Source organism: Haemaphysalis longicornis, unplaced genomic scaffold, assembly GCF_048455015.1.
Source record: "Haemaphysalis longicornis isolate Haplotype H1 unplaced genomic scaffold, Haemaphysalis longicornis Haplotype H1 scaffold_6, whole genome shotgun sequence".
In the NCBI taxonomy this organism is placed as follows: domain Eukaryota; kingdom Metazoa; phylum Arthropoda; class Arachnida; order Ixodida; family Ixodidae; genus Haemaphysalis; species Haemaphysalis longicornis.
Window position 1 is genome coordinate 171586334 of NW_027526407.1, and position 19148 is coordinate 171605481.

The window sequence follows — 19148 nt, forward strand, 5'->3', positions numbered from 1 at the left end:
GAAATTCGGTTGCGATGAGGCGGGCCGATTGGCCTACTGCTCGAGCGACGTGGTGGCTTGGCCACTTGCCGAAGTTCAGGCCCTATCGGGGACGCAAGACGACCTTGTAATCGGACGTGGGAGGCGGTGGAAGTCGGGGTTTTCGTGCCTGTTCCTGGTGGCTAAAGCGCGCAGGACCCGCGGTCATGGTTGTTGCCATCAGTGACTGACGGGCGGGTTGTCGGCGTTTGCGGGCCACGGTGAACCAATCTCCCGTGTCGTCGTCTTCGGTGTCGTCTCTTTCGCCTTCGGAGTGGGCTGCGGCGTTCGTTTCCATTTCGTCTGTGCATTGGTCGTCTTCATGGTTGGTGTCCTCTCGGGCGGTTGCGTTGGGCTCCATGTCGGCCATGCTTAGGCTTAGCTCGAGTACGGCAGGCAGCAGGGGGCCAACCACGCCGTGGGCCGGCAGCGCTGCGATCGCTCCCGTAGTCGTCAGTTGTTCCAAATAGGCCTAGCCACCTGGGGTCTTCAGAAGGCGGTACTCTGATGGAAAATCGATGCCCGGGTGTTTGCCAGGTATCAATGTGATCGCGTTCCCGCGGGAAGTCGATTCATTTCACTGCACGGCTCGCTGCGTGGCCGAAATCCAGAGTTTGAGGTCGATGAGGCGGGAGCCCATCCGGAGCACGTCTGTTCAGGTAGGCCCCCTGGCGGTGGCACCTACTTATACAAAGCAACGACACAAATATGCCGAATCTGCATAAAGACAGGGCACAGGGCCGATGTGTGCCCTGCCCCCCACGTCAACATCTTCTCAACAAATCCGCAAGAACACAAATGTTCACCCAAATGCACGCTTTTCCAAAACGAACGGTATCTAAGGAGTGTTAACTAATGTTCAGGAAGCCCAGAATTCCCCCCGGTATAACATAAACAAGTCACCCAAGACACACGAACGGCCTGGATGGTTCGATGAAGGCTGGCCAGCCCTGACCGAAGCCGACGTCTACGAAAGCCATGACACATAAAGTCCTTTCCAGTCCAGTCCAGACAAATCAACGACCCTCTGAACCAAAGGACCCGGTTCGAGCTGGCCCAAGGAGGGAGGAACCAACGCCCCATCAGGACCGATACGCGCAGCCCAAGAGAGACGGCAAAAGACCAAGTCAACCAAGCAACAGAAGGTACGCTGGTCCGGAGTAGCCTCCCCAAAATCCAACACACAGACGCACAGACAGACAGGGAAAGGGGTAGCATATCACACAGGGTTTTATTTCTCCTCTTGTTGAATTGATAGGACACTAAGCATGCTGGAGGTTACAAAAATGACTACTTTTTCAACGTTCACCGACGAAACAAAAACCCCTGCCACAACGCTAGTATGCTCACTGCATGTATAATGAGCGGGTAGCGTTAAGTATACACTTTGACGGCGTAAAGATGTTATACAACACTGAAGCCAGGTCGAGGCCCTGGGCTTTTTAAATTGAAAAGACAGCAACGCAAGAGAAAATGTGCTGCTTTGCAAACCACTTTCAAACGCTAACAGAAGGACGACATTTCATTGAACTGACCAGCAGCGCAGAAAAATTAGAACTCTAACAATAAAAACACGGGTACTTTCGCTAATTGCACACTTGAGATAACCCCCCTGTTTCTTTCAAGCTAAAGCACGACATTCCCTCCCCTTCTAGGGTCAAGCCCGACACTTCAGGCGCGATGCAGAACATTAATTCAACGTGCCCACAGGCTGCGCCCCATAACTAAACCGACCTAAGGTACGAAATCGCCACAATTAACGAAAACAAGTAGAATTAGTCCTAGAAAACGTTTTTACAAGAAAGCACAAAAAAAATTGCTCGACCCACTGCCGCTCGAACCCGGCCGTCAGCGCCATAACAGAGGACTCTAACACAGAGGCCTCAAGCCGGTTCCTTGGTCGAGACGAATGACTAGATGGCGCCACGTCACACATGAAGTGCCTTGCTTGTCTACCCACAACGGATAAGCCACTGCTTCATAAGTTATCTATCCATTGTGTTAGTGCATGACAGAGATTGCTCGTCCTTCCGTGCAGACAATTAACTGCTCACAACAGCGACCCTGATGCCCATAGCGGGACGACGGTGCCTGATATTAACGTGCCACTCGCTCGGCGCCTTGTAATGAGTGTTGGTAAACCTCCTCTGGTGCTCAGCGTCGACTTTGGGAAATTCCGCGAAGCAGATGGTACACGAGCACCAGTCCAGCGAAATCTGCGGCGCCGTGAAGTTGACGTGGAAACGGATCTTGTAGCTGTCTGTGCGCACGCGCCGCAGCGCGGGCAGCAGAGACAGAGCCGAATCCAAATCCGACGGAAGTACACGCTTGTCGACCAGAGAACAGTCCCGGCCATAGCTGGTCCGGAGAGTGAGCCGCTCCAGACGGTCGAACCTGGGTCGCTCGCCGGGCGAACGAGGCCCGGTGAGGAACATCAGGCTCAGCTTGTCTCGCTCCAGCCTCAGGTCAACCAGACCGGGACACGAGCGGAGTAGGTCGAACAACAACGCCCGCTTCATGTCGCAGCCGACGAGAAGCGACTTGAGCTTCGGGAAGGCGTCGGAGGCGATTTCTTCGTCGCGAACCGCGCACGCAGTGATGGCGAAAAATTCGAGGTCGCGCCACCTGGTCCCGATGGCCGAGACGCCGACGTCGTTGAAGTATGTCAGCGACAGATGCTTCAAGGGGAGTTTGGACAGGGCTTCGGGCACGTTGGGCTCGAAGGAGCAGTGGGGTTTTGCGATGGTCGAGGTCAGGTCGACGTGCGTGAGCCAGCAGAAGCCACCGACACTCCAGAAGGCCTCTTCCGATGACGCTGTCATCTGCGTGCCGAAAGTGCAATATGTACAGTCGGGATCAATTTGAAGGTTATCGCGAGAGCGCCGACCGACCGCGACGACAGCGCCTTTGCGTGACACGTTTAAACAATAGCCCCAGCGAGATTATGCTAGGTTTGCTTCTCCCTCGGCTGTTCCATGCACTGCGCGCACTGCTGTCAGAAACGATAAATGCCAGGGTCGTTTCTTTTTTTCTTTATTCTTTCTCCCGTCATCGATATACTACACACTGATACGCAGCCTTTTCAGGGTAACTTTGTCGGCATACTGGGGCATTGTAGTATAAAAAAAACTTGTAAGTTGCTTCCGCAATGCCGCAACGTCGAGGACTCTTTGTTGTTGTCAAATTGCCAAGGAACAAAACGCGGATACGTCGCCCAAAAAGAAATCAAGAAAAAAACTGCGGGAGTCGGCCTTTGCAGAAGGGGGTGAGCGAATTCTATGCAAGAGCCAAGGGGTGAGGGAGGGTAGCATAATCTCATCTTCTCGAATGAAAAAAAGTTCCACGGAGCGGCGCTGTCGTCTTGCTCGGTCGGTACTCCCGCGATAACCTTCAAATTGATCCTGACTGTAGAAAACGTTGCCGTAATATTTAGACGCACGCTAGAATTGTAGTTTAGATCAGAGCGCTCGTATTATTAGAAACTCTAGAGTTGCAAGCAACAATATTCAAACAAAACCCCACATAAGGAACAATAGGCACCACGACAGCAGGCCGATATCGGCAAACTGTGATTTCAGAATGCATGCAAGGTCAGCGCATTCGTTGCTTATGGTTGTTAAAAGGATGACGAAGCGTGCTTCAGATTTCAAGAGCTGCAGTTTCTTAGTTTCCGGAATGCGCGGACCATAAGAGTCGAATCAACGTGTCCACTGAAAAAAATGGGATTCTGCACGATTCATCTAATTGTTCTTCAAATGATCCGCCCTTCTGCACGTGGAGAGAGTCGAAACACGGTAGGCATTGCCCAGGTATTTTATTCTGGCTGACCCTCTACAGACTGACCCTCAACCTGTGCAAGGCTGGCTTCATATTATTAGATGCGACGGCATCTCATTCACTCGCCTTGTTCCTCCATACGGCATTGTCGTTGTCCGTCCACACCCCTCCCCCATTCTCCTCGCCGCGCGAGCTGCGCTCTCCGCCGCTCACCCCCTCTCCTCTCCGATAGCGAACACTCTCTCGCGAGGGGCATTGGATTGGATTCGATTGGATTGGCTTGGCTTGGATTTGGATTGGATTTCGATTGGATTAAAGTGGATTGTGTTGCGTCATAGCCGCGCCACGTTGCGTCATAGCCGCGGCAGGGGGTTCACGGCACGTTTCACGCGATGGGAGAATCAACCTAACGGAAACAACTACGGAACCCACTATGCGTCGCATCTACACAGGGGTTCCCGCGAGGGGAGGTGGGAGTAATTTTGCGTTTAAAGGGACACTGATCGATAGATTAGCTAACCGAGAACACCAATACACCACTCTTACGCCTAGTTTTTATAAAATAAGGTAAAAAAGCGAAAAGGTGAAGATAGGTGTAGCCACCAAGTCAGGACTATACTGCGCACTTACATCGAAAGTGGTTAAAATTGTGCGACAAATATAGTTTAACACGACACGTTCTAAAGTTTATAAACTTAACTTGAAGTTTTCGTAGTGTCATGTTTGGACGTCGATGAACAAAAAGAAAGCTGGAAACAATATTATGGGAGCCCAGTCGATAGATCACGTGGCAACACCAAACGCTTTTAAAAAGTTCATTTCCGTTTAGGTGCACTACTCGGCCAGATAATTGTGCGCCCCTTGTACACTGCTCTGGACATAGCCACATTTATTGCGACCTTCTGCGTGCTTTTGCAACGCAAAAAAAAAAAACACGGGAACGCTCATTTTGGCCAAGCTCAGAACTTTTTCCCCAATGCCCATAACGTACCCCCTTTCCCCTACACACCGAAATTCGCCAATGCGTAACATGGCGTTTCTGTAGCCCTTGTAAATAAAAAAAAAATTTCTTTTGCAGTGCGCAGCCAGAAGTGGCGAAGACCGGAGATGCCGAGCGGAACGCTAGCAGACGACGCTCGCTTTCCTAGCGCAACTCGCAACCACAGCGCCGCGGTGGCGAGAGTCGCGGCCGGCTGCCTTCTCTCCACGGCCGCGGCGGGGAGATACGGAACTGAAACTAAAGCGTGGCAAACTGTTCGCATGGATACGCCGTGAAACATCCCCCTCGCGAGGGGCACGATCAAATGCAGAGCATTTCCGGGGGCGCACGACGTTAAGTAGTTTGCGTTACGTTAATGTTGTTGCACTTGTGGCAACTGCTGACGAGAGAGCGCTCGTCAGCAGTAAAATTGGCAGCCTCGGCGCACGTTGAGTCCGGAGAGGGGAGAGAGTGTCCTTGAAACGTTCCTGGGCGCGCTATCGAATGTTGATCGCGCCGATAGCGAAACGCCTGAGCCGGGCATGTCGAGGCGAGCGATGCGGACAACTACGGACGCCAAGAACGGGTGACATCGTGAGTTAAAGAAATGCTCTGCATTTAAAATGCGGGCTACAGCCACCACAAAGTACGCGCAACGCCTGGTGCACGAAGCGCTTTCCCTAGCGGCCGCTGGATGGCGCAACGCATCCACACTCGGGTTCTTCCGCTATGCGAGGAGGCGTGCAGGTTGGCTCGACGCCAGCACGCCAACACTCGCGCGGCCTATAAAGGACAATATGCTTTTCTTCAACGAAGCATACAATACTGATCGCGGGTCCAGTGAAGAAACTTTTTGCTGATTGGTCCGGAGTAGCAAAGGACGTGGGAGTGTGGGAAAGCACGAAACCTGCCGGTACGTGGTCGGCACCCTATACCACCGGCCGGTACCCTATACCACTCTACATCCCCACTACCTTGGTTTCCTCCGGTTTACGTTGACGCAAAGCAGTGGCTATCGCTGCGAGGTAAATGAGGAAGGAAAAAACGCTGTTTGATCAGCGATTTCTCAGCAATTAAGGCATCTTTCGTCCCCAAATAAACGCTAAAATGGATATGGGATTAAGTCAGACTCGTTCATGCCGTACAGAAAAGGTTATTTCAGGACCCACGCGGCCCTACGACATACCCACACACACAGCCGCACACACACTTGCGCTCACACTGTTACGAATCAGCGGGCCGCAATGCTTTGGGCTTCGTGCAACACTCCTGGGCTGTGTGGCGAAGCCTCCACTACGTGCGCCTTTCGAGCAGTCCTCCCTGTCGGTGACTCACGCTTGCAGCCGACGGATTCAAACAAGCTGCTACACGCCTGGAACACTGGCGTCTCGCTATCGGCGTGATCAAACTTCGGTGGCGGCCGACGCAACATGCTTCAAATTGTCCGAAGGACGCGGAAGCCGCTGCAAAGACCTCCCCTCTCCCCTCTCTCGGACTCAGCGTGCGCCGCTACTACCGACCGCTCACGAACTCTGGAAAGAGTGTTGTGTGTGCCTGTGCCGTTCGTGACGTGTGCACAATCTAGAGGGAACGCTTGTTTGACCGTTAGCGCTTTGGGTATAAATAAGACCCCCCCAAGCGCTGTAGTTCATTCCTGTTTGAGCAGTTAATCAATGCTGTCACTCTGCTCGAGTCTTGTACTGTAAGCTCGCCCGTCGGGGCATTGCTCTTTTCTGGCTTCGGCCCATCTCTCGCCATGAAGTAAACAAGTTAAGTTTGCCTTCGGCTTCTGGTCTTCTTCGAGGAAGCAACATTGGCTGGCCGCTCGCTTCACCACGCTACACATGCATGTCGGAGGCGACGGAGATCGGCTCGGGTACGCCTTCCCGTATGCAGCAACGGGTTGTCAGCGGCGGGATGACACCTTCGCAACAACACAGGCACTTTTCTGGCTCATCACAGAGGTCAGATTTTTAGGCATTACAAAGCGCGTTTTAGGCGCCTAAAATAGGCGGTCAAAACAACGTTTTAGGTCTCCAGCGTCGTAAATATAGGCACAATAAACTTTTACGTAAATAGAAATGATTTGAAACAGAGACGAGCGCGACGACAGGAAATCCTAAATTTTTATTACTAATGATGGCACAAAGGAGCCAACAGTTGAACATGGCTGTTCGGTTGTTCCATAAAACTCCTAAACTAAAGGCTATCGATTGGCCTAGTTCAACAACCGCCGCGCTCACATTCACGTTCAATGGCACTGTGGCTTGCTCGAGCGTCGCACGTAGTGAAACACGCCTAAAAAAGAATACTTGAGAGCGGGGAGTACTGACTAAAAAGCGCTACTTCAATTCTGCCTCACGGAATTTCAATTACTACGCAACAGAAATAGGCACAAATAATAAAAGCAAGAAACCACGATTTATCAACAAATAATTGCGTTCTTGCATGAAAACTGCTAGACACAACTCTAGCCTAAATTTTCTCTTACGCAGTTATATCCGAATTGAACAATCAAGACGTCTTAACACTGGCAAATGCACTGAAAATACACTTAAAGGGACCCTGCAACAGTTTTGATAAACGCTTTCACTTTTTCTTTCGCGTCTGGAAGCACTGAGAAAGCTAGTTATCGCCAGCAGGGAGCGCCACTGCGTGAACTGCTCGTCGCATCAGACACGCCTTCCGTTTCTGCTTTGTTTTTGTGGCTTTATTTTTAAAGTTGCTATCGAAAATCGTTCATTTCTGCAACTGAAGGAAAACCGGCCAACAGCCGCTACATGGCCTCAGTGACGTAATTCGAGGAGTCGAAGAACGTCAAGACCGGGAAAGAGGGAAAAATCTTTTCTGCAAGTTTCGAAGTTATCTATGGGCATAGATCAGTAATTTTTGGCTGAGGTACTTTGCGAACCCCTAATCTAAGTACTGGATGTGTTGGGTGACTACGTTCTGCGAGCATTTAGGATTTCAAAAAAAGTTGAAAAAAGTGTGGCAGGGTCCCTTTAAAGAGCGTTTTTGTAACGGCGTTTTGCAGCCGAACAGACATTTGACGGAAAAGCGCGTTTCCGAGCGCTTCGCCATGTGAATTTCAAGGCGTAATTAGGAAAGGCAGCTGTGCAGTGATGCTTCGCCGTCGGCTCTACAATACGGGAGGGATCTGCTAACAAGGGCGCGTTCGATTCTCAACCGTTGCGTTGAAAATGGGGTCGGATTTGAGCATGCTTATAGAAACGAAAACGCTACTGATCATGTTTGAAGAAATCTGTTTGGAAAGCACAAGGAACGTAGTCTAAGAATCATGGTGAAAACCGCGAAAATAATAGCACGCTTCCAGATCTCTTTATTCAATATTGTGCCCCTTCTAATAATGAGCGTACCATTCTATACTGTTGTTGACGGTTCTTTTCCAGGACTTGGTTGAACTGGATGACACGTTGAGCACTACAGAGTTCTGAAGAGTCAATGCTGCTCCGTAACGTAAACAGCAATCTCAAACTGCACCCGTAAGCGAAACTTGAGGCTAAATAATGTTCGTATAGCGGCTGATATGAAAAATAGGCATTTAAAATAGGCATTTCCTGGCATTTAGGCAGAAACGCCAAAATAGGCATTCATAGGCACTATAAAAACACCATAACAGCGCTTCTTAACCTCTTACTCGTACTCATATATCAAAATGGCGCAAGAAAAAGAATAGGCATTTGCTTAAAATCCGGTCCCTACTAATCACCAAACTCAGTTGTGATGCTTCCGGCCGACGGAAAATCCTCCTCTCCGAGCGTAAAGCCGCTCGCCAGGAAGCGTGTTTCCAAACGCTTTGCTGCACAGAGCACCCACGTGACATGTGTGATGTCACTGCGTGCGCCATTCTTTTGAGCGCCTGCTAAAAGTAGCCCGCCCGTCGGGCTCTGTGTCATCGATGTGGAGTACTGAGTGCTGACGCTGACGGCTTGGGTTCGAGCCCCAGCAGGTCTATCTCTTTTTTTTTTCATTGCTTACCTGTTTTCTAAATTTAATGTTTGTGTCTAAACACAAATATACGTGTTGCTTTTGTTAATAATAGTAATTTGGTATGTTTTAGGTCGCTTTCGGTTTGGGGCGCATCCAATGACGACATTTCATTACCGTTCTGCATCGCGCGAACCGACATGTCACGTGGGTGCTCTGTGCAGCGAAGCGTTTGGAAATACGCCGCCAGGAAGTGGAGGTCTTCGGGATGATCACTAGCATGAAAAACGACGGCGACGATGGTCATTATGATGATAGCGATGGCGGCGACAGTGCCGTAACGAACGTACACTATTTATACGCACAAACATATGTCCCCACCACCACCACCACCACAATCATCATCATCACCATCATCGGCCCATTTGTGCCCGCTGCAGGACGAAGGCCTCCCCAAAATTTTTGCAGCCACTCTTTTCGTCGGTTTGACGAGCGCGTTCCTTGGCCCCGAGATATCGATCCAGCCGTTCGTCAATTTCCCTATGTCGTTTACGGTCCAATGGCAGCCACTCATACGAATCGTTCACCTGTTGGCCGTCATCCGCGTCAGGTGGCGACGCTTCTTTCGCTTAAGCTGAACTAGAGTGTCTTCCACCCGAGTTTGTTGCTTAATCCTAGCCGCTGATTTCTTGTCTCAATGTGCTACTTTTATCCACCTTCTCTCCGTGGCCCGTTGTGCTGATCCAAGCTTTCTTTCATGGTGCTGCGTGAGACCTCATGTTTTTGTCCCACATGTCATTACCGGGAGCATACGTTGGCTATACACAGCTTTTTTTGGTGACAAGGATAGTTTAGCGCTCACAGTTTCACAATGATTACCGAATTCAGCTACGAATGGCGAAATTTTGGCTCTCAGCCGCGCATATACGGACTTCATGTTCTACGGTAAAAACGTAGCAGAGGATCTGTAAGCACATTCTAATAAGATGATAGCGCGAAAGCGTTTTTTTTTTGTGCTCAGACCGCCTACAACTCTGGGCAATGTCGACTCAAAGCCTAAAACCTCGACAAAGGACTTACACAGCTTCCAGTTGAATAATCATTGGCCATAGTGCTGCGACACTGATTCTGATGGTCATCCGATACTGCGGGCGAGCATTTCAGCACACGAGCTATTCTTTCTGCTTTGTTAACACGAAAGTGTTTTATTCCGGGATACACGAAGATTTCCCTGACGTCATATCCGTGATGGAAATGACGCCAGTACAACGAAGTAAGCGGACTGTAAAGGGTGCACCCCTGCACAAAAGGTCTTCTTGCGGGGAAGCAACCTTTAGTAGTGAAGAGGGTGTTATACTTAGGATTTTGTTTTTGGGTTTTATATTTTAACACGAAAGTGTTTTATGACGGGATACACCAAGATTTCACTTACGCCATATCCTTCACGAAAATGACGCCGGTACACCTTTGGCGAAGCGACCCGCCAGCAGGACGTCGCTCGCCAAGCACACCCACTAGACAGCCGCCGGCCCGAAAATCATGCTCAGCTTCAGATTTCGCTGCACATTTCACTTTCGTGTTTTACCGATTCCTGTGACAGAGGAATCAAGCAGTTTATTGAATATTCTTTTATTTCATTAAATAATTTATGCATTTCGAAAAGTAAAACTACGCTGGTAGGAATACCTTTACGGGTTTGTAAAACTTTTGTTATTGTACACGATGCTACTGAAGCCCGTGGGTCATACATTCGTAAGTCCCGTAGGAATTTATCAGGTGAGCCCCCTTAAACGAGGTCGCACCGCAAGGGTGCCGGCGAGCCTGACCTGGAGATAGCGGGCAGCGCGGGAGTGGTGGTAGGCCTTGGCTACTCCGGCGGGGCTGATCTCCGTCACGGAAAGCGGGTTGCCGTTGTGGCGCGTGACGGTGCAGCCGAGGACGAGCTCCTCGTAGCCGTGTATCGCCACGGTGCACTTGTCCTTGCTGTGCTTGGGGAGGTCACCCTTGGGCAGCGGTTTGTTCAGCGCCTCGAATATCTCCTGCATGGGCGCTCGGACCACCTTCAGCTGCAACAGGGGAGAGGGCACAGTCACTCAAATGATGGAAGGTGTATCCATTCGAACGCACTCACGCACAGCCTCGTCTACAATTAGTTGCCGGTGTCAGTGAGGAGTAGTCGGTTCTAGGGGAGATATCTTGGTTTGGCTCTTTGGTCCGTTCGATCACACACAGCTCCACTTAAAGCGACCAGCGTACAATTGTACCTTATTTGAATGCAACGTCTAGAAAGCTGTCCTATGGAATTCGAATTTTTAACGCTGGACTGGAGGCACAGATCAGAACAAGAGGTTACGTGTAAACCTCGTGGCACGAAGGAAGGGCGGTGGATTGATTCCGGGTCAAGTATAGGCGAGCACAGCTAAGTGACCCACTGCGACATCTAGTGCCGCGAGGCCTTGAGGATATTTCTTTTACCCTTGCGATGAGACTACAACACCCCAACTTTGTTTGCAGCCGTGTAAGAACGCTTCCTGCGCCAAAATGACCACGTTGAAGGTTGAAGCACAATGAACGAATGGTGACTCACTTGACACCCTTGAGGTTCACGCCCGCAAAGGCTAATGGCTACGGCTAGAGCAATGGCTAGAGCTGAGGGGGCGCCGCTGTTGTGCGGCGGTGCTTACTCGGAAACAGGAGGCCATTTGAAGTTGCCAAAACTCGGGTTGGGGCGCTTGCACGGGTGAGGGCGGTTGCTCGGAATGTTTTGTTATGCGACGTGCATACCAGGACCAGGAGTACCAGGAACACTAGCCCGGATCGCACGGTTACCCACGGCGTCCCGCAAGCAGTATGGTCATGCTAAGACGAGACACTAAACAGAGACCACAACATCCCCCATCTCCTGATACCGCACTACCGTATTAAGGCACCCACCACTGGAACTGCGTGCAGGCATCACCAACTAGAAAGAAATTCCCTAGACACACGCCTAGATTATCGATTGCCTAGACACATGGACAACTAAATGATTATACAGTCGCGACTGATTTTTTTTTTTCGGTGCCCGAGTTTTCTGACCTGCCTGAATGTCCGGACTCTGTCGTGGCACCGTCACGAGCTCCATAGAGCCAATGTTTCACACCGTTCAAAATCTCGGACGTTTAAAACCCTTGGCGTCCAATTTTCCGCGCTTCTTCTTCAGACCGCGAGTCAAAAGCCACCGAAAACGCAAACAACCTCTTCGCCATTTTGTTTTTCTGCAGTCTCGAAACCATGTTGCATACATATCGCCAGTTGATCTCGCATACAGCCTTGATAGCAGGAGCCGCTTCGCGCACTGTCCCGGGAGCCGCATGCAGGAACCAGTTCAGTCGTCAGTCGCGACGGCGACCGTTTAGCCTACAAATGCCTCCCGCCTGTCGTAGCCATTTTGTTGCCCATCAAGCGATTATATTTTAAGCTTTCCCCTGCAACAGAAATGAACTGGGACTGGCTTCTTTGCTCCGCGCAAGAGCCTGACTGACTGCGCGTGACTTTGTGATTCAGTGACTACCAAACTCCAAGCTCACCTGGGACGTCCTGGAAAACAGGTATAGCATGGCCCTATTGTCGAGAAGCAAGTGGTCAGCGCCCAAGGCCGGCGTGGTTCCCAGCAGCCGCTGCAGTCTGGTCGGCTTGGCGTGTCTCTCGTTTCTATGAGCACCGTCGGTGTGCAGGGCCAGGTCATGGTGCAAAACGAGGGTGCTCACATCGGGGAACCACGCCAGCAGGTCCGAAAGCTGGTTCCTGGTTTCACAAAACAGAGGCACGAAATTCAGAGTCGATTTTACTTTCAAATCAATGTTTACGGACGCACAGTATGATCAACGGTGACCGTATGATCAACGGTGACCGGTGACCGTATAACGGTAACAGATATACATTTATCTCCAGCAGACTGTCCAGGGGCGGTGTTCTCGTGTTTTGTCCGTTTTGTGCCCGTTTCAAAAGTGTCCGTTTTGAGCAAGCCCCGTTTGACTAAAAACGAACACCCGGATGTGAACTTATGCAAGCACGGTGTAACTATGAGCCTCGCCTTCTCGGGGCAGGCGATTTGGAGCAGACGATTTTTGCCGCCTTGTTGTTGATTCGCTGGCGGAACAATAACCACATAAAATATAGTTAAGCGAGCGCCTTATGGTAGTGCTGTTGCCTTCAAACAAGCTAGCATTATTTGGTCAGTTGAAGCCTCACCGTTGAACTGCTATCCCCTCAACAATCGGATTTACGATTTGTCAAGGAGCATTGCCAAACTGTATATAAATATCCAGGACTCACCAATTTTTCCGAGAAATCAACCGGAAAAACTTGCACAGCGGGGGAGGAACACAGCTCACAAGGAATATATATATATTTTTTTTATATACACTGCAACTCATGGTGCACATTGCCGGAAATGCGAATGCACGGTTATCTTTAAAGGAGCCATGAAGAGAAAACGCAAGTTTGGTTCATTCAAAAGATTGTCTCGTTAGAATCATACTGACACCACTTTTAACGTAAACTTCGCTCAAATAAGCTACATAATTAAGAAAAACGGGAATGGTCATGCGACCCACCAGCTCATTTCCCGCAACAGAACCTATGTCGTCACATGAGCTAAGCTCTGCGATTGGCGGAGGCTGGCAGAAGCAGACGCAAATTAGGTAGAACTTACAAACTACACGAACGAGCGATTTGCGCTTAAATTTAGGGCACATTCTTTACAAAGCAATAAGAATGATGGGACAAACAGTGGAAGTTACGAAAGCACATGTAAACATAGAAGTACTGATGCGTTCTGCTGTTCGTACTGCGCACAGCATGCTTGGTTTCGCTACACAGCACTACGGGGCTTGGGGTTGTCTCAGACGACACTGGCCGATTGACGAAAGCAACGGTGTCTTACGTGACCCCATTTGTCGAGCGAGCACTGTTTCAGGGAACGAATATTTTCTCCCAGAACAAAAACAAGCCAGGTTTAAATGCGGGCAAAAACAAACCAAACGCTTGCCACGGTATGGTGGCGCCATCTAGGTTACGGAACGTAAAGAAACGCGGGAACAAACCAACACCGCTGTACAGGGTGGAGACAACCTTTGAACGGTCCCGTGCCGCCGCAATTGGGCCAACGGGCTCAACGCGTTATTCTTTTCGTTTCACACGAGACCTAGCAACGCGAAACAGACAATATGATTCAAACTTCTTCAGTAAACCGCGTTGCGGCGATAATTTTCGCGCGGTTTTGACACAATGACTTGCTTCGGCGGCGAGCGAGCAACCGAAAATGGCGGCGCCAGCGTATACGTGTCTCTACCCTGTACGGCGGATGCGTGAATGAAGGTACTCTAGGCTGCAGAGCGGTCGGTTTCAGTGATGTCACTTGGGACCACGAAAACGCACGATTGAGCGGGAAAATCAAAATTTTAACCTAAATTGTTTAATTTCTCAGTGAATAAAGCATCGTTTGTATCCGGCAAGCGCTGGGGGCACTATAAAACACGAAATCTTTCGAATAAAACCAACTTGCATTTTCTCTTCATGGCTCCTTTAAAGGAGCCATGAAGACAAAATACAAGTTGGGTTTATTAGAAAGGCTGCCTAGTCCCGACAACAATGATACCAATATCATTGCAATCTTCGAACAAATAACGGAGATATTGAAGGAAACGTGTGAAGCAGTCGCGACCCTCTAGCCAATTTCCCGCAACTTTTCTATGACGTCATGGAACCTTGTTTGTGCGATTGGCGGCCGCCTAACTGACCTGTCGCGACGACACATGACTGGACGTCTGTAATGAGACCTCTAGTTCCATTTGACCGCATCACTTGAATGCTAACGTGCAGTTAACGCACTGAAAATTATGTTTTATCGTTGGCCCGTATGACGTCATTCTTGCTCATAACACGTCACTGTGGCGCAAAAGTTGAAAGTTTTTAAATACTTCTTGCTTTTTTTTCGTTAAAAAATCATCTTTTGTGGCTGTAATGGAGCTGAGTGAGACACTGAATCCTAGTTCTTTCAAACTAAGCGAAGTTGTATTTTCTCTTCATGGCTCCTTTAATGAGTCTGTAGGGATAGCAAAGCAAAAAAACCAGCTCGCAAGGGAAACCATTGGGACGTTTTAGATGGCTCGCCTTGGTCACACTCGCATAAGTATACCGTCATTGGGATTATCGGTCAAATAAATTGTATATCTTGGGATTATCGGTCAAATAAATTGTATATCTTGCCCCTGAATAATTCCAAACGGCCACACCCTGCTTTCTCTGCGTTGGTTTTTTTTCCTCTCTTTTTTGTGTGTGGCACCGGCTGTCACACAGTTGTCGGTTGTTGCCTAGTTGTTATCTGTACTTAAGAACACGAGCTGTGTCAAAACATATTGCCATTTTGCTGCCTGTCAGATGGTGATATACGCTGCGGAATCTAATTTTTCGCTGATGTGCGCATTTTTTTGTAACATATGAGCGTTTTTACGAATAAATGTTTACTGGTTGATTATGGGGTTAAATGCACTGGCACTAAACAGGCTATCAGGCGCACCGTATAGTGGAAAGCTCCGGATTAATTTTGACCAACCAGGTACCTCAAACGACCGCCGAAACCTCAAACACACAGGCGTTTTCGGTTTTCACCTCCATCAAAAAAGCAGCCGCCGTGGCCGGGAATCGGACCAGCATCCCTGAGCTGCCAATAAATGCTAGTTGGAAGTAGCGCTCGTCCCTGTCGTCCTCTCTCGTCATTGGTGTAATTTTGTGCGTTTTACACGTCTATATCAGGCAGTTATTGTGGAGTGTGTTGCTTTTTTATTCAGGTATAGTCATACAGGATATGCTTCTTTCGTAAAATTGTATAAAGCTGGGCATAAAATAAAGCTTTATGTGTCACGGTGTGCCTCAAGTCAGGAATGTTGCAAGCAAATATAGTACATATTACGCGAACAACGTTTGCTCTGATCTTATTGCGTAAACAACTGCCTCGCGTATAATAACGACATACCAGAACAGGAAAAAAAATCTGGGCCCTATCAGTTGCACCAACTGTCCCCCGTTTCATGCGGAAATGCCGCCGCGAAAGCTCACTGGTTACGTTGTCGACGCTCAAGCTGCCTCGCTCTTGCATTGCGCGGAGACGCGGCGACGCAGAGCTTGCGGTGAGGTGGTGCTGCCCTCGTGCGGTCAGCCCCCTCTCCCCAACTACGCGTCAAAAAAAAAAAAATCCCATGCGCCGAGCCGGTATTGCGAAGGCATAAGTAAGGGGAGCGTGGGAGGAGGAGAGTCGAGACCGGACGTCTTTTCTCCATGCCGGCCGTGGTCCAAGGTTCGTTTTTCTGCTCACTAACGTTAGGGGACAGTTCGGCCTTCGCAACTGAGTACTGAGTTGCGGTGTCGACAGCGGCGTGCCCGCAATGTACGTGTGAACGAGTTGGCAAATATTTGCTTCCTTCGCTGCAAATGACAACGGACGACAGACTGAGTCGCCCTGCCAGGTATAATAACACCTCTGCTCTCCTTCACCCATCTCCTCCTACTTCCCATTACCTGCCTTTTCATTTTGTTTTAGCTGAAAACCGTGTGTTCATGCGAGTTTTTTCGCACATGACTAAACACGAAAAAATAGCCCTACGACGGGAAGAAGAGTCCAGGGTTCGTACAGGCTTCAAAAGCAAAAATTCAAGGGTTTTCAAGGACTTTCAAGGACCAGAAAACACATTTCCAAGTACCCCATCTAATGTTTTATCCGGGATTATTTACAACTTTTTCAACACAATGCAAAATTCCGTTATTGCCCAATTCCTAAGCACATTAGTGCACATTTAGATAGGCGCTAACGGGTTCGTGAATGCTCCCCCAGCTTTACTTTTTTTATTTCATGGCTGGTATTTACAGGTTCTTTTTTCTTTGTTTTTCTGACGCTGTTTGATTTCAAAACTTAGTTCATGTTGCCTGCATGTCCTGTTTTGTCAGCAAGAGCATCAGCTGGAGCAAGTGTTGCTTCAAGGCAGGATGAACTATGTGCACGTCCACCATTTGCACGTACAAGCAAACGTAGATGGAGCGTATGAGGCAGACTAGATGGAAGATGCAAGATAGAGAACAGAAGCTGGCTTTCACTGGATTGTATCACGATATGAATTGGATTGACAAGTGCCTGCTCCCAATGTTGCCTTGTAATAATGAAAATCCACCAAACGTAATTTCACACCATACACTGAAACTTGATTGTTACAATGTTTCTTTACATTTGTTAACACCTAAAATCCATGAAAAACACTTTAAATTCTTGTGAAAAGGCAGGGCCATTGATTCTCTCCGGAAAAATCAAGGGTATTCAAGGACCATTTAAAAATTCCAGGACTTTCCAGGCCTTGAAATTGACACTTCTAAATTCAAGGGTTTTCAAGGTTTTCAAGGACCTGTGCGAACCCTGAAATTTTTTAGACGAGCGCTGAGTGCCGGCAATCTTCCGGTGGGGTCGGTGTCTCGCGGGTCCCACGCGATTGGCTACGAGCGCGAAAACGGGCAGCCAATCATGCAAGATCGCATGAGCAAGCGAAGACACGAGAAACATTTCTTGCTTATCCCTGTGACAGACAGGCACACAGATTTAAACACGAGCGCTTATTATTAGTATTATTACTACGACTACTATTATTATTATTATTATTATTATTATTATTATTATTATTATTATTATTATTGTTGTTGTTGTTGTTGTTGTTGTTGTTGTTGTACCCTACGCCAGCAGCTGATCACGGCGATGTAAAGTCTGACGTAGCACCAAAGACTCCATGCGCTCACCTATTGTGCACGAGGACCAGCGTGTGCGCGCCTTGCAAGACGCTCTTGGCGGTGTCCAGGAACGCCTGCGACGAGTCGAACTTGGCGCAGCCAGCGAACGCCGCGGCCGAGAAACGCTGCTTGGTCAGGAACGCAGGGGTGGCTCTGAAGGCCGCCTCGCTCGTGCAGAGACGCCGCGAATCCGGGCTAAGCATCATGCCCTTCGGGATTGAATGCCCTTTCTCCGGCCAGGGCTCTTCCAGAATCAGAACAATCAGCTCCTGACTCTCGGCAAGCTCGTCGGGGTCCCCAAACAGTTCGATTACCTCTCTCACCGCGCCTTCCGAACCCATGGTCACCGGTTGCACGAGGAAGTTCTTGAGAAATCGGGAGGCCGCTTTACCGCGTGGCGTTCGCAACTTCCGTCAGTTGCAAGGGTAGACGTTGTCACACATCAACTGGCTATGATATCCGACGTACCTCGAAGGTAGTGCGCCGCTGGTTCGACGAGTCACTGAAGCGGCGGCCCTAAACACCCAGAAAAGAAACAACGTTCCTTTTGTTCCACAGTAGAGTTCATTCAGGAGTGGTGGATCAACCGCGTCTCAGCCACACAACCGAGATACGAACTATACATATGAAGTTGGCAGGAAATACGAAACGCGAAGTTTCATCTCTTTCAATTTGTTCTTTTTATGCAGTTGTCCGAAGAACGCTGCCGGTGTCGTGGTTGCGTGATACGAAGCCGGCACACTGGCTTCTGCGCTGGCTACAATCCAAAAGCGCAACAGTTTCGGTTTCGTAGTTTCGGTTTCGTACTCGCGCGAACAGTGGACGCTGCCGTTCTCTGTTTCGTTTTGCGTTTAGCGAGCTTATCTATCGTACTATGGATAAAGATAAATACAAAGTGAAAAAATTGAAATTATTTTCCGTGCTAATGCTTTACAAACCACTTTATAATTTTTGAGTGCGCAGAAGGACAAATAAAACTTACTTTTTCGATCCTACTGGGCTCAATTAAATTTCAGACAAACATATTGGGAACGAAGGACGATTAGGTTAGTCAGGTATTATGTCGGCAAAACAGTGCCGTCTTAACATAGAGACAAGAAGAAGGAGAAAGATAGGACGAATACTGACTATACCAACTGTAAGTTTGGTATGTACACTTAAAGAGGAAAATCTACGTCGGCACATGCGCTCACCTTATCAAGTAACCGGCCCACTCCCAATACAAAAGTATAGAAACAATAGCGTTCTTGGCGAACAATCGCGGACATTCGAGACAAAATTCCGGCAGCACCTTGCAGAATGCGTGAGCATCGCCTCTCATTGAGTTCTCATGATTATGATGATGATGAAAACATTCTTTATTTGGATCTAATACTGGTATCGGTCCCCCTATTCTGGAAGTCCTTTGGACCTCGCTGACTCTCTTGTCTTGGCCTTGCGATCAGCTCCTGCTGAACCTTCGGGTGTACGCTAGACAGCATTTCCTCCCACGGCTCAATTGTGGATTACATTACCTTAGGTATTTCCGTATTGTTTTTGCATGCGCATGCCATATCCGGTATAGGCCCACGTCTACACAGCAGTACATGCAATGAGGCCCCTAGAGGTCAGGGAA

General features: G+C 49.1%; 1 protein-coding gene across 2 annotated transcripts in view; it reads right to left on the reverse strand.

Moving 5' to 3' along the window:
- LOC144141265 (uncharacterized) overlaps positions 1 to 18262 on the reverse strand; it is a 70613-nt gene extending 52351 nt beyond the window's left edge. Inside the window, exons 1-4 of one of the 2 annotated variants that reach the window (XM_077672834.1) lie at positions 17543 to 18262; positions 12292 to 12508; positions 10549 to 10788; positions 1219 to 2840 (exon numbers count right to left, since the gene is read on the reverse strand). In XM_077672834.1, coding sequence (XP_077528960.1) covers positions 2061 to 2840; positions 10549 to 10788; positions 12292 to 12508; positions 17543 to 17874 — 1569 coding nt within the window. In that variant the 5' untranslated portion in view covers positions 17875 to 18262 and the 3' untranslated portion in view covers positions 1219 to 2060. Of the gene's footprint in view, positions 1 to 1218; positions 2841 to 10548; positions 10789 to 12291; positions 12509 to 17542 lie in introns of those variants that run through there. The other variant, XM_077672838.1, reaches the window with a different exon arrangement.
- Between the last annotated feature and the right edge of the window lie 886 nt (positions 18263 to 19148).